The following is a 15,727-nucleotide window of genomic DNA, read 5'->3' on the forward strand; positions in this document are numbered from 1 at the left end:
ATTTACTAAGATAGGAAATGATGGGAGAAAAAGGTTAGGGGAGATTTGGAAGGAGGAGTTCTATTTGGGGAATTTTCAGTTTGAGATGCCTATTTTTGATATATTTTTCTTTTTTATTTTATATTTATAAGACTGGATAATATATAAGAAGCTTTAGTCAAATTAAGAGGGGAATATTTTAAATCTTTCTTTTTCAGCAAAAAATCGTGGAATTGCCATTCCAGTGGATCTGGACAGCCAAGTTAATACTCTTTTCATGAAGAGCCATTCAAATATGGTGCAGAGAGCAGCCATGGGTTGGAGATTATCAGCTCGCTCTGGACCACGCTTTAAAGAAGCACTTGGAGGCCCTGCTTGGGATTATAGAAATATTATTGAAAAGTTACAGGTACAATGAGAGCATGAAATAGCATTAATATTTTCTAAATTGCAATTTTTAAAACATGTGGTCACACAAATAAAATATGGTTGAAAATATCAAGTTCTAGTTGGAGAACAGCTCTTACTTTACAACTCTCCATCACCACTACCCTGGTAAATACATAGCTTTTAGGCAAAAGTTGTTGTGAGTTGTTTTTTAATGAGTGTATATTATTTAATGTGTTTTGATGGTATGGTAGTGAATGGTGGGCCTTAATATCAAAATAATAGCTACAATACCAGTAATAACATTGGTAACATAATTCACCATAAAGTTTTATGTAATAAATTAAATATTCATAATCTTGCTTTAATTTATCTTTCAGTATTCTACTATAATCCTTTCGGCAAAATGGTCCAAGCATCTTTACTCCCAAATTACTTGCATAGTATCTCACTCATGCTTTTGGCTGGCTGGGCATTGTATTAGTTTGCTAATTAGACGTGGTATTAGTTTGCTAGGGCTACCATAACAGAATACCACAGACTGGGTGGCTTAAACGACAGAAATTTATTTTCTTATAGTTTTGGAGGACAAAAGTCCAAGATCAAGGTGTCAGCAAGTTTGGTTTCTTCTGAGACCTCTCTGCTTGGCCTAAAGATGGCTGACTTCTGGCTGTGTCCTCACATGGTCTTTCCTATGGGTGTGTACATGTCTGTGCCCTAATCTCCTTTTCTTATGAGGACACCAGTCATATTTGATTAGGGCCCACTCATATGAACTCATTTTATCTTAATTACCTTTTTAAAGGCCTTATTTCCAAATATAGTCACATTCTGAGGTACTGTGAGTTAAGATATATTTAGATCTATAAGATATATAACATATGAAATCTGGGGGGAATACAGTTCAGCTCATAACAGACATCTTCCCATCCACATAATTAGTGGAAGATTTCATGGAGTTGAGTTGTGGTATGGTTTGAGGAAATTTTTTTGTCTTGGAGAATGGTCAAGACATGAATGGGAATAAATGAGAGGTCACATGAGTGCTATATGGGGTTAAAAAGATTCAGAGAGTATGAGAAACTTGAAGGGTATGAGTCATTAAAAATGTGGGGGATAATGTCATTATGGGTGATTAAGCAGTTAATGGTTTGCAGGATTGGATTATCAGGAAGAGCCTAGAGGAACACAGGTGAGTTAGGAGTTACTTAAGATGTCAGCCAGGTGGTGATATGAATAAAATAAAGGAACAGGTGTTGCAGACAATCATGAAGGCAGGAAGGGTTAGCAGTCCTTGGATGGAAGTAGAGGAAGAGCGTGAGGGGAGCTTAAGAGGCCCTGATGACTGGAGACAAGGTGACATTATCAAGACTCTATGTTGTAAGAGCAAAGTGGAAAGGACACGGCAGGGGCAATGGCTATGGCCATTGAAAATACACTGAATTAAGTTAACAGGCTACTGGATATATTAGGAGTTCAGTCTATATTTGGAAAGAATAGTTGGAGCAAGGATAGTTGTTGGTATTGCTAAAAGAGAGAATATAGTGATAGGAAAAAATAAAAAACACCTATGAGAGGCTAAGAGTGGCAGAATGGCCAAATTAAGAAAGAAGAAACGGCAGGGCCAGAAAGGAGGAGGGTGAGGGTCATGAGGAGAGTCCAAGGGAGTAGAACATCTCAGAGGAGAGGTAGGTAGGCGTGTCAACCAGCATAGAGAGAGTGTGCCTGGCACTTCTTTTAGTACAGTGATTGGCATCCATTAAGTAAATATTTATTTAGTGAAAACTCTATACTAGCCATGTGGTAAGTGCTGAGGATAGAGCCATGGAGTCTGTGCTCCCATGGAACGTACATTCTGACTCATTAAACAAATGATAAAGTGTTAGACAATTAAAACTGCTATGAATAAAATAAAGCAAGCAAACAACGTGGTGGAGAATTACTGGGAGAGTTATCCTGTGAGTAGGGAGTTCCTCTCTAGCAAGGTGACATTTGAGTTGAAGAGGAGTAATCTATTCAAAGACTTTAGGACAGAGAATTTTATGGGGAGGGAACAGTAAAAGCAAAGGTGTGCAGGCAGGAATGAGGCTGATGGGTTTGAGGAATGAAGAGAAGCCCACCGGAGCAAGAATTCAGTGACTAAAGGAGGAAAATACTATGAGATAAGGGGCCAGATCATGTAGAGACTTCCATAGCGCTATGGTCTGAATGTTTGTGTCGCTCTCTCCCCCATTCATATTTTGAAATTCTAACCCCAAAGGTGATGGTGTTAGGAGGTGGGGCCTTTGGGAATGTCTTAGGTCATGAGGGTAGATCCCTCATGATTGGGATTAGTGCCCCTGTGAAACAGGCCTATGGGTGCCCCTGTGAAACAGGCCTGTGGGAGCTCATGCAGCCCTTCCACCCTGTGAGGACATAGCAAAAAGACCCCCTCTATGAACCAGGAAATAGGTCCTCACCAGACACTGAATCTGCCAGTGCCTGATCTTGAATCCCAGCCTCCAGAACGGTAAGAAATAATTTCTATTGTTTATAAGCCACCCAGTTTATTGTATTTTGTTATAGCAGCCCAAACAGAGTAAGACACATAGCAAAACATTCGTATTTTATTCTAACCATGATAGCAAATCATTGGAGATTTTCTGCAGAGGACAGGCTGACTTGGTTTACCTTTAAAAAGATCACTGTGGCTTTTGAGTATATTCTAAGGTCCAGACAGGGAAGCAGTGAATCTAGTTAGGTAGCTTTGCTTTAAATTCAGGCAAATGGTGATGGTGGCTTGGCTTAAGGAGGTAACAATTGTAATGAAGAGGAGTGGATTAATTTTGAATGTATTTGGTTGTAGAGCCACAGGACTTGGTGGATGGATGGATGCATTGTGGGGTGATGGGACAAGGAATCAAGGATGTCTCTGGGTTTGATGTTATCGTATCATTTACTAAGATAGGAAATGATGAGAGAAAAAGGTTAGGGGAGATTTGGAAGGAGGAGTTCTATTTGGGGAATTTTCAGTTTGAGATGCCTATTTGTACACTGAAAGGGGTGTGTCAACTAGGCAGTTGGATATATGAGTCTGGAGTGGTGTGGAAAGATGTCCATGCTGGAAACTTAAATGTGGGAAGTTCCAGCATATATATGAGATGAAAACCATAAAATTGAATGAGATCGCTCAGAAGAAAGCATAGATGTAGAAGAGAAAAGGACCAGGAGCTATCAGGAATTGGTGAAGGAATGGTAAGGATGTAGGTGGAAATAAAGTGCAGTGTCGCAGAAGCCAAGGGAAGAAAGTGTTTCAAAGAGTAGAAACCAGTGCGTAATGTATTTAGCAGTGATTAAGATGAGGACAGAGAAGTAACCATGGAGTTTGGCAGCAGTGTGGTGATTGTAGCAAACTGGTGCTCAATAATAATGATTACTAACATTTATAAGGAATGAGTGGCCAGTATGTGTTAGAGGCTGTTCTGTGCACTTACCTTTAATTTTTGCAGCAAGAAGCTGTGATTTCTAATAACGTTATCCCAAGCTTACACGTGGGCAGACAATGACTTAGAGGTTGCATGGTTGACCCATGATCAGAGTCAGAAATAATGATGGAATTCATGTCATAGCCTGAGCACCATCTGTTTAGTAAAGGAAATAAAGAGGTAATTTAAAAAAGAGGGACCTTTTAGTGACATTGTATTAAATATGGTCATATTTGATAAGCATACTATCTTCCCACCTGTATATAATATCTAGTTTTCCCGTTTATGTTATTTCTTTTCCAGTAGTCTCTTTTAACTGTTACCAGAAATTTCTCAGAAAGCTTATTAGAGTAGTTACGGTAGAAATGATCCCTTTTGCTAAAAGAGAAAGAGTTAAACATGAGTTAACTCCTGAAATCTAGCCATAAGAAATCAAGAGGGTGATATCCCCATCTGTGCTTCTGTAGCTAAGAGTAAAAATAAAGCAATTGGCAGTTTTCTGCTTAACAAAATATGCCTTGGCTATGGGTGAGTAAATTGTTGTTTTATGTGGGAAGTTGGTTTTTTTATTTTTTGTCTTCTCACATAGTTTAAAAACAAAAGGGGGATGCCTTTATTAAAGAATGTTCAGGAAATTATCATTGTTTATAGTTCATTTTAGAAACACATCAGTTAGGATGCTTTCAGCTTTAACACACACAATATTCAGCTAAAAGTGGCTTAACACATTGACTGTCACACTAGAACAAAAGTTTTTTCCTTGGGGCTATGGTATTTTATTAAAACAAAACAATCCTTTCTAATTTGTTATTTTTTGTTGTTTTTTGTCCGTGAGTTATATGCAAACAATCCACGTTTTTAGAATTAAATTGTCAATATTAATTGTAACAATAAGAACATCAACAAGTAAGATTTTCATGAACCAACTGCAGGGTATGCTTCACGAGGCCCCAGGGTCAAAACTAGCCTGAGTTAAATACAATTCACATGGCAGTCAATGTGTTAAACAATAAAGACTGTATCATTTCACATAGCAAGAAACCCTGGAGTTGTGGCTTTCCCTGAGTTTGATTAATTCAGCAGCTTGAATTTTGGGCCATGGCCCCTGAAACCAAAGGTCTGTTGGCTTTCAGCTTAAGGCTGGTCTCCCAAGGTCACATGAGGGCTGCTTCGGATTTTGGATTCACACCCCCAGGCTGCCTTGGGGGCAGTAGGGTGCTCAGCACATACCCCACTCACTCAGCAGACTTCACCCAACGTCTCATTGATGGGGAGGGACTATGTCACATAGTCACGCCTAGACCTATTGTTAGAGGGGGAAATGGAATAACTAAGACTGGCTTAAACTATGCAACCTTGCCCCAAAGCTGAAGGGGTTCATCTCCCCAAGAAAGTTGCCACCTGATTCAGAAACATCAGAATTCTGTTAGCAAGGAAGAGGGTGAAGAAAGGATGTTGGGGAGGTGACCAATAGGGTTTATCAAAAAATATAATTTGAAATGCTATTGGAGCATCACTGAACCCCTTGCTGTAAAGTACTAGTACTGCTTCAAATAATGTATCAGTGCATTTCCCCATCAGAGGAAATAATTAGTTCTGGATAACCAGGGACACATAGCTGTTCCTGGAATATGCCCCATTTTTTTCCAATTTGATGAATACAGTGTCCATTAGAATTCTGGACACTGAAGGCCCATACAGTGGCTTTCATGACTTTTCCTCTTATATGTATATTCTTAGAAACTTACAGCTACCCACCCCTCCCATATCTTGTAAATGAAAAAACAGAGACCCAGGCAGTACTCATACGTGAAACCAGACTATACTTTACAGCACAGACATTGGTGCCATGGGAAGACAGGGTACATCTTCTCTGAAATTCCCCCGTCTCATTCCTGGCTAGTATTCTTAGGTTTGTTATATCTTCAAAAGACAAAATCTGGCTTAGGTCTTCATGAGGGTTCTCTTGTGCTTTCTTTCTTCCTTAGGATGTAGTGGCCTCCTTGGAACAACAGTTCAGCCCAATGATGCAGGCTGAGTTCTCCGTATTGGTTGATGTCTTATACAGTCCAGAACTGCTGTTCCCTGAGGGAAGTGATGCAAGAATAAGATGTGGCGCTTTCATGTCGAAGTAAGTGGATATGCTCTGAGATTCTGTTAGCGTTACCAAACCGAGATGGCCTCTACCATTTCTGCATTTTACTCTGCTGATATGTAATGACAGTCCACAAAATATGTGAAAGGTCTAAAATCCATGTTAAAACATACACTGCCAAAATAATTAAACCGAGTCATTTGAAATTTTATTTTGGTGAAGGTCGAGTTATCATATTTTACTAAAATTTAATGAAAATGAAGCATGTTATTATTGGGCACAAAAATATCATGCAAAATAATATTTTGGTTCTAATTCCTTTGTATAATTATATGATGTGACCTTTTACAAGATTCTTGTTTAAAGTCACTGATTTTCATTAATATGGGGAGAAAGGAAAGGGAGCCAGCTGTTGTGCGTGCTTACCTACTATTTTGTCTAATCTGCATCTGCACCCTGAGGGACCGAGGACACCTTGCTGCAGAGGTGAGGATGCTGGGGCGCAGGCACACGTCTGGGCTTTGCCCGAGCTCTTACGTCCCAGACCCTGCACGTGGCCATGCTGCCTTGACAGACCTCATCTGCAGCTCTGTCTCTCACTTTTCTCAGTATTTTGGTGGTAGTGTCAGATCTGTGTGTTATCCATCCCGCTGCTTCCCGTGTGGCTGAGGATGTCCCTGGAAGAGGTCTGGAAACCTCCTCTGTTGACTGTGATGTACTGAGGCTGAAATGGAGGGACTAGGGACACCAGAAGTTTGTTCCTTTCTTTCACCAGTTAAGCTGGGACTTTGGGAGTGAAAACAAGGTATAGGATGGGAAGAACTGACTATAGATCGTGTTGAAGAATAGGTGGGGTTGCTATATTATGACCAGAATCAGGGATTTTTGGCTCTAGATCCACGTATCTTAGGGGGAGTGGGAAGAATGTGTTTGGGCACTTATCTTCTAATAAGGATTTTAAAGTGAAGAGGCCCTAAGTGTCTGTGCAAATGATGACTGCTGAGATCATTAAAAAGAAAATTTCAAGTGGAGGTATTGCCTAGTAATTCAGTATAAAAATAGGGTCTTTGAAAAATACCCTTCACCTTCTATGAATATATAACAGTGCATAGAATATGGGTTAAAAAGTAGGTAATAAACCTGGGAATTTTAAGTTCAGTAAATTAATGTGATATCATGTTATATCCCAGAGACTTGATAGCCTGGAACAGGGGTTGGCAAACTCTGGCCCTCAGGTTAAATTGGTCCTGTTGCTCATTTTGGTAAATAAAGTTTTATTGAAACACAGCCACACTCATTCATTTATGTAATGTCTGTGGCTGCTTCCGTCTTACTGTGGCAGAGTCTACTCAGTTGCCACAGAGACTGTATGGTCCACAAAGCATAAAATATTTACTATCTGATCCTTTAGAGAAATGGTTTTCTGACTCCTTGTTAAGAACTAGGGTGCCAGTATGGTGGCTACTAGCCACACAGGGCTGTTTAGAGTAAAATTAAATAAAAATTTACTTTGTCAGTCACATTTGCCACATTTCAAGTGCTCAATAGCCACCTGTGGCCAATGGCTCCCAAATTTGACAGCACAAATATAGAAGATTTCTATTATTGCAGAGAGTTCTGTCAGATAGCAGTGGTTTAGAACTTGAAGACATAGGTCTATGATAAAGGGATCTAAAGCATCTCAGGATATCAGGACTGTGCTGAAGGTGGAGGCGAGCCCCTGGCACTGCTAAGTAACTAAAAGGAGAGAAGCAGAAGTGATGTGATAATGAGAATATATTGCAGATCTACGCCCAGTTGAAGGAGTGGTTGAGAAGAGATTTTTGTACTATTACCATTTGCATTATGGCCGGGGTCTCAGGAATGCCCGCTTTCTGTTCTAGTGCTTATCCTACCCCTTCCCCAACGCTGTGAAGAACCAAGGGTTTCATCTGCAAGAATATCTAACAAACTTAGAATCCAGCTTTATTAATAGCTATGCAAGGGGCCTTGTGTTGCTGTGCATACTGCCCTGATAAAGCTTGGTTGAAGAATATAAATTTAGGGCAAAGGCCTAAGTGGGGTTTCCTCTTTCCTCAAATGAATCTACTTCTTGGAACCTGTGGACTCAGATGGGTCTGCAGGAGGATGTGAAGGACAGATCCCGGGAAAGGACTTGAATTCACAGATCTTAGTCACGTAAAAAAGAGGGAAGAAAATAGGTCAATGAGACGGACAGCCCTTAAAGCGGCTGGTGGGGGTCCTTCCAAATCAGCACCTCCTCTTCCTTATGAAGGAGAATCTCAGTGTTCTTCAAACTGTGGGATATGATCCATTTGTGGATTTTTAAATTGACTTAGGTAGAGGCAACCAACTAATTTAAAAAATGAATTAGAATAGATATAAAATGCCACAATGCATCTCAGATAGGAAGGATGACTTTTGTGTCAGTTCCCACACTCCCATACATGTGCTTACATACTGGGTTGTTTTGTGAAATGTATCTTACTGTGATCATAGAAAAAAAATATTTGAAAGTCACTGACCTAACCCAACCAAACATTATGTGATCTATGAATACCTTCTATAAATCCATAGCAAATAGTCATTCCACCTTATGGTTGATATTTTCAGTATGGTTAGTGAATTCATTATTTTATCTAAGGAAGAGCTAAAGAAAATAGAAATATACAGCCTGAGAGAGAAAAAAAATCAAAAGAAATCTACCATATCCACCAAAACTATCTTCACATATTCAAAGACTATCATGTGAAAGAAAGGACCTACTAACTAGTAGAAGTTTTAAAGAGGCAGGTTTCACCTTTCTTGCAAGGAGAACTTTTGAAGTTATTCTGCCCACCAGACCTGATCACATGGATATATGTAATAACACCTTGTCCAGACTCAACGTGTCTAGAAGGAAATCACTGTTACCTTTATTGTGTGCTACTTTAACATGAAGCAGGTATCATTTAAAAGTATCCCTATTGACAGGGCTCAGTGGTTCATGCCTATAATCTCAGCACTTTGGGAGGCAAAGGCAGGAGGATTGCTTCAGGCCAGGAATTCGAGACCAGCCAGGAAAACATAGCTGGACTTGTCTCTGTGGAAAACAGAAAAATTAGCCGGGCATGGTGGTGCGCGCCTGTCCTAGCTACTTGGAGGCTGAGGCAGGAGGATGGCTTGAGCCTGGGAGTTCGAGGCTGTAGTGAGCTATGGTTGTGCCAGTGCACTCCAGCTTGAGTGACAGAGTGAGACCCTGTCTCAAGAAGATAAATAAAAGTATCATTGTCCACATATTAACCTAGTTTGTACATTACAGGGGTCTCTGATCTGTCTTTCCTCCTTTTCTTCCACTTCCCATGTGTCATTATTTACCAGTCTTGGCAATGACACTTCTCTTGAGTCCTGCAGCCTCACACTGCCCCATGGCTGTCCGTCTCCTGCTTGCTCTCACACCTCTGTGGCTGCTTTCCTGCTGACATTGGTGGTATCTTTAGCACGTGTAGGAAGGGTCATTCAGGTCCCTGTTTTCTCTAGAATAACACTCCAGCCTCTTTAACAGTCCTAAATATTCTAGTCCCTTCTTTCCAACCCACATCTTTTAAGCTTTCCTCTTCCAGATCTTTTAGTGTCAGCCAGCAGTTGGTGTATGTCTCATGTCCTGGGCATGCTGGTCAGTTTTCTGCCTCTGCTCTTTGTTCTCACTGTTCCCTTTGCAGGGATGCTTTCTCTCTCCACCTTCCCTGCCAGGCAAAATCGTCACAATGACATGTTATCTCTTCACTGAAACCTTCTCTGATCCACCCTAGGTAATTTCCCCCAACAGAGTGAAGTGGTTTCTCTGTCTGGTTTATGGCGTTTGCTGATACCTCTGTTGTAGCACTTACACGTCAGGTGGCTGGGTGCAACCTGGTGTGTGTGGGGGCTCTGCACAGGAACCCTGAGATTCAGGATGTCAGTAAACTGCATCCTGTGGCCACAGAGTGGTGCTTAAGAATTTTGGCTCAGAAGTCAGATGGACCTGAATCTATTTCCAGGTCCCACCACTTAACAATTATGTAACCAGAGGCAGGTGGCTTTATCTCTCTGGGCCTCTGTTTTCTCATGAGCAAAATTAGCCTGACCCTGTCTGATTGGCTCATGAAGATGAATTGAGAGAATCCCTGAGAGGTCCTTATAGTTGACCTTGATACCTGATAAGCACTTACGAGCCATTAACTAGTGAGAGCTCACTTTTTCTCAGGGTTATGTCCCACAGTACTCATGTTGCTGAAATCACGTCATTTACTGTTACTCTACACCATTTTGTTTCTATAAGAAGACATATCTCACAGGGTCATTTTGAGGACCAGCTTTTTAACAACACTAGCTATATCTGCCAAGTTATTAATTATGACTGTGGACATTTTACTTGATTTTGAGTTCTTGGGGATATAGTGTATAACCATGATCCTGAAACATTTCTCCTAGCAGAACACCATTGCATGGTTCACCACTGTAAAATTGATTAGAGTTTTTGCCCAATTATAGCAAAAATAGTGGATTTTTGGATAGACTGTCTTGATGTTGCTTTTTTTTTTTTTTGCTTCTAATAACAGAAACTGTCTGTTTCTACCAAGCCCTAGCAATGAAAAATGGCATACTCTTATTAATGGAAACTGGAAGGCAGCCTGTTATGCTAAGGTTGCAATGTTGCACACGACCACTGTCATTAATTAATGTAACAGTACATAAAATGATATAGTATAACATAACATAAGGTAATATACTACAAACATTTATATTTTTCTGCTAATAAAGTATCTTAGTTCATATGATGGGATTGAGAATATCAGTGTTTCGTTGCTTTTCAAAGAGTATTGTGTCCCACTGAAAAAAATGCTACCTAAGTGTGAGAACACCAAGATATAATACCTGTCAAACAAAAAAGGTGCTTTATAGTACAAAATTTATAAGCTGAAGTGTAATTTTAAAATTTTTGTAAACATGTATCTGGTTTACTTCATCTTCTTGAATAATAGTGTGATTTTTTTTCTCTATGGCCCTTGATGTTTATATGCAGCTTGAAGAGAAATCATTGTCCTTTTTAAGGTTTAATGTTTTGCTTTAAGGTTGATTAATCATACAAAGAAACTAATGGAGAAAGAAGAAAAACTGTGCATTAAAATTCTTCAGACATTACGAGAAATGCTGGAGAAGAAAGACAGCTTCATGGAAGAGGTATTTTTTTTAAGACTTTTAATATTTGGAAATAAAGTAAGATTTCCAGAATACTGTAACCTATGAATTATAATAGGCTATTACGTGATTACTTGCATTATATATTAATGGTATATGTACTTAGATGAATTAGATAATTTTGGTTTTTATGGTATTAATCTCTTATGTCTTGTTTTGAATTAAGAAGTAACTAAGATTAGAGTTGCCTAAATATTTGGTTCATTTGTTTTATTACATTCTGTCTTGGATATGTATGTTTTCCTTTTTTGGCTTCAATGGACCAAATGACCTTTTTAAACAATGAGTGATTGAGACACACTATTTAGATTTTGTATAAAGTTCTGCTGGCATATTGAGAATGCCTATGCATTTTGGCATATGTTGATTTTTTATTTTAAATATATATTTATGTTATTTTTGATAATATCATGTCAAATATTATAAAATAATACTATTTTTAATAAATGGAATAGTCAGTTTCTATTCTTAACTATATTAACTTGAGATTGCAGAAACAATTTCCAGGGAAATATCAATTTATAGATAATAACTGTCAGTCTGTTATTAAAAATGACAGCTCAGGTGCTCATTAAGAGATAGCTAGCAGCATGTTTAATACCCAACGTGATACACTTAAATATAAAATATAAATCTAGAGAATTTTTTTTTTTTAAGCTAGCTAGCTATACTTTTATGCTAGGTGTCAAACAAAATTTGTACTATGCTCCTTAATAACTTTTTGGTCTGTTTCGGTAAATACAAATCGTCAGATATTTTAAAACTAGAAGGATTTTATTTATTAATTTGTGTCTATGCTGTCTAATTCTGAATAGATTATAGTGGTTAGGTTTTTTTAAAATACATTTCTGTAGAAAAGAGATACAGTGAAATCTGGATATTAATAGAAGGGGCATTGGTTCAAAATACTCCATTTGAATCAGATATTTGTTTCAGTAATAAAAATGCCTTATGCTTTACATTAGTTCTCTTCATCATTTAAACTATATTTGGAAACAAATGATCAAAATAAAGGTGGTCAGTGCAATTTTAGCAAATGTTTCTCTGATGTGGGACTCAGGAAAATGCTTCTAAGTTCGAGTGTACGGTATGCTTTTTGAAAATGGTAAATGGAGTTCCTTAGGACTTTTTGCTGTCTTTCTCTGATTTCTTAAACTATTGCCATAGATTGTTTGATTTTGACAGAGATATTGGATCCTAAAGTAGAAACATGAGGTCAATATACATTTTGACAGAAGGTGAAGTTTACAATAACAGAGACTTGTGTTTAATTGGAGATATACGATAAGCCTTGCATTTTTATGTAACAAATTATTATGGAGTTACTCTAAAGGAAAATAGAAAAGAAATCAAGTAAGATTTTACTTTGACGAGTCAAGAGTATTTTTGTGTATCTCCCACACCTTCTAAAATAAATCACTGGTTTTTTCCTTTCCATTCCCACTGCTATCATTAGTTGAGGCTTTCATTATCTCTTGTCTAGAAAACTCCAGTAGTTCAGTTCCCTAAGACTGCACTGCTTTCTTGAGGGGCAGCAGGGCTGCTGTGTTCACAGCTCCGAGGGGCCTCATTCATATGAAATATGGTGTGAATGGTGCCCCCAAGACACAGTCCTCAGGGAAAAGTTGAGATGAGAAAAGCTAGTTGTGGGTCATTCATTTAGTCACTCAACACATAGGTTTTGAGCAACTATTAAATGCCAGTGATTGTGCCTGGGCACTGGGGATGTGGAGATGAATGACACAGCTTGCCAAGAGCCACCAAGGGGTACAATTCATATGCTAGTGGATCCCTGTAACAGTCTAGGCAAGACATCACGAGAGCCCTTCAGATACCTTCAGGGGCTCTGCAGTGCCTTGATGTTGCAGACCCTCCATTTGTCCTCTCTGCTTTCCCCCCACCGCATCCTTCCTTATCCGTTAGCCTCCGGAAATGTGTGTTACTCCATATGCCTATGAGGTACCTCAGGCTCTTCCTTCCCCGAACTTGCTCTGTCTGGAATCCTAGATTGCTGAAATCCAAACAAGCCTCAGTATCCCGGTGTTAACCTTTGTGGAGGAGCTAAGGGATTGTCCTTATCAATTGTTCCAGCAAGAGGTGATTTCATTCTCAGTAGAATTTCCAAAGGACTTCATGCCTCTCTTTTATGACACTTTAGGCTGCATCTGGTATTTAGTTCAAGTTCCTTATTTTAAGCTGTCACTGAGTCCCAGAGAGGTTATGTGATTTGCCCAAGATGACACAGCTACAGCCAGAACAGGGCTTTAATTGGCACTCCTTCCTCTCTGCCTAATCTTCTTATTTCTTAGTCATAGGCAACTTTTACAAATTTTGTATTTTGCTGTTAATAAAGATTAGTATACTTTGTCTAGCAGGTTCATGGCTCCAAATTTTAAGACACAGGTGTACAGAGTATAAGACAGAATATAGCATCCACCCTAGGTAAAGGTTTAGATAAACCTCTAAGAAGATATTAAAGATGCAGTCATTTAACTAAGGAAAGAAAAACCTGAAAAAAGACATATAAGTATCTAATTTCTTAATTTCCATGTCTACTAAGGACACAATAAGAAAAAAAATTGTAGCTGAAAGAATTCTAGCTCTTAGACAACTTCTTAATTCTAAGTATTTTGGAATGAGAAGCATTTCTACCAGCGGAAGCAGGAGACTCCCCCTCCTCAAGGAAATTTAAAGAGAAACAGATGGAGAATGGTTCACATACCTACACTGGGAAAGACAGGGCCAGTTGATCTCTACATGTTGTCAGCTGGCCCTTAAACAATTGGTGCTCAATTATCCATGCCAGTGGAGGAAGAGCTAAATGATTCACCAGGCTGGGTGAAATAGCATTGGGTAACAGATTTAGAAACTGCTCAGAGATACTACTGTGTAACTCAGGGTGGGCTCTAAGGAAAAACTCTGATTATCAGTAGTGGGATAATAGGTGGCTATGTTTTCATGATTGTATTAGTTTCCTATTTACAAACCACTTAGTGGCTTGAGACTACATAAATTTATTATCTTATAGTTTTGGAGGTCAAAAGCTGAAAATCAAGGTGTCAGCAGGGGTGTGTTCCTTCTGGAGACTGTAGGGGAGAATTCATTGCCTTGCTCCTTCTAGCTGCTAGAAGGCCTTGGCGAGTGGCCCCACCGCCCTCCATCTTCAAAGCCAGCAACATAGCATCTTCTTCTCTTCCTCCCACCCTCTTTGTCTCCCCTCACCCTTGTTTGTCCCCTCTCCCCCAGTTGTCACATCTCCTTCTGCTCTGATGCTCCTGCCTTCCTCTTATAAGAACACTTGGAACCACCTGGATGATCCAGTATAATCTCCCCATCTCAAGGTCCTTAACTCAGTCACGTCTGCAGAATTCCTTTTACCATGTGAGATAACATGTCTACAGGTTCTGGTAACTAGGCAAGAGAGCATGAGGATGTGGGCATCTTTGGAGAGGGTCATTATCCAACCTACTACAATGATCCTTTTATTGACAGTGAGAAATGACATCTGTTGTGTAGATGCAGAACTTAGTTGTGGCTGATTAAAATTACTATATAGGGCAGATTAAATGGGAATGAATATAACAAAAATGCCTGGAATTTATAGCACTTTGATGTTTTCAAAATATTTTACTACCTTTTATCAATTCTAGGAAGTACACAGAGCAAGCAGTGTTAACTCCACATTGCAAATGTAGCAAAAGAGACACTCAGAGAAGTGAGTTACATAGCTTACATAGTACTTGGTCCTCTCCTACCTAATCAGCTAGATTTCTACTATCTGTCTCTTGAAGCATTCCTGAGAGATTTATCAGAATTAAATAAAATCAGGAAACTCACACCAGGGTTTTTCACACTAGCTATCCTAATATTACATTTGAGACTCCACCTATATAAATTTAAAATGTCAGCTTAAAGGAAAATCTCCATTTTCATATCCTTGGTCCCTGACACCAGAAGCTCTGTGTGCGTTTGTGTGTTTTAAGCTGGTAAAAATTTAAAAATAAGGCAACCAAGCAGAAATTTGCTTCATAGTGGAACCAAATGTCCTTTAAAGAAATATATTAAGGATATGTGGTGTGACTACATATCTAGTACTCAATTATTTTTTAAAACTTTATAATTTATAATACCTTTGAGTACAATTTTTAAATTCATTATACTTAGGAATATTCTTCCTTGCTTTATGTTCCTCAATTTGTACCTAAAAACCAGAGAGATAAGATGTGGGTAGGCAACATCTTAAAGATTCTTGAAAGAATAATATTAATAAAGGAAAATTTAATTTTTTGTTATGTGTTTCTATGTGTGAAATCATCTAGGGATCATATAGTGACTTAAGCTATAGTACTTGTTTTTATTGAAGGATAAAACATGAAAATCGTGTATAGAAAGTCCTTAAGGGGAAAATTACCTGAGTCAGTTTAAGAAAAACTCAGTTAAAGTATTATTTGTTTAGGTGATTGTGATAGAAAAGCAACAATTCACGAAGGATATAACTCTAAAAACTCTAACAACTTTGAAAGCTCGCGATTCCTTTGGGATTGGTCATATTTAAAGGGCTTTTTTTTTTTCTGACTTTTAA

General features: G+C 38.7%; 1 protein-coding gene across 1 annotated transcript in view; it reads left to right on the forward strand.

Moving 5' to 3' along the window:
• The window catches only part of ITPR2 (inositol 1,4,5-trisphosphate receptor, type 2), a 505,193-nt gene that overhangs the window by 267,574 nt on the left and 221,892 nt on the right, over positions 1 to 15,727 (forward strand). Inside the window, exons 37-39 of the mRNA XM_012641030.1 lie at positions 198 to 388; positions 5,819 to 5,961; positions 11,019 to 11,127. Of these exons, the coding sequence (XP_012496484.1) occupies positions 198 to 388; positions 5,819 to 5,961; positions 11,019 to 11,127 (443 nt within the window). The remainder of the gene's footprint in view (positions 1 to 197; positions 389 to 5,818; positions 5,962 to 11,018; positions 11,128 to 15,727) is intronic.

The sequence above is a fragment of the Propithecus coquereli genome, unplaced genomic scaffold (genome assembly GCF_000956105.1).
Source record: "Propithecus coquereli isolate 6110/MARCELLA unplaced genomic scaffold, Pcoq_1.0 Scaffold16, whole genome shotgun sequence".
Taxonomy (NCBI): Eukaryota; Metazoa; Chordata; class Mammalia; order Primates; family Indriidae; genus Propithecus; species Propithecus coquereli.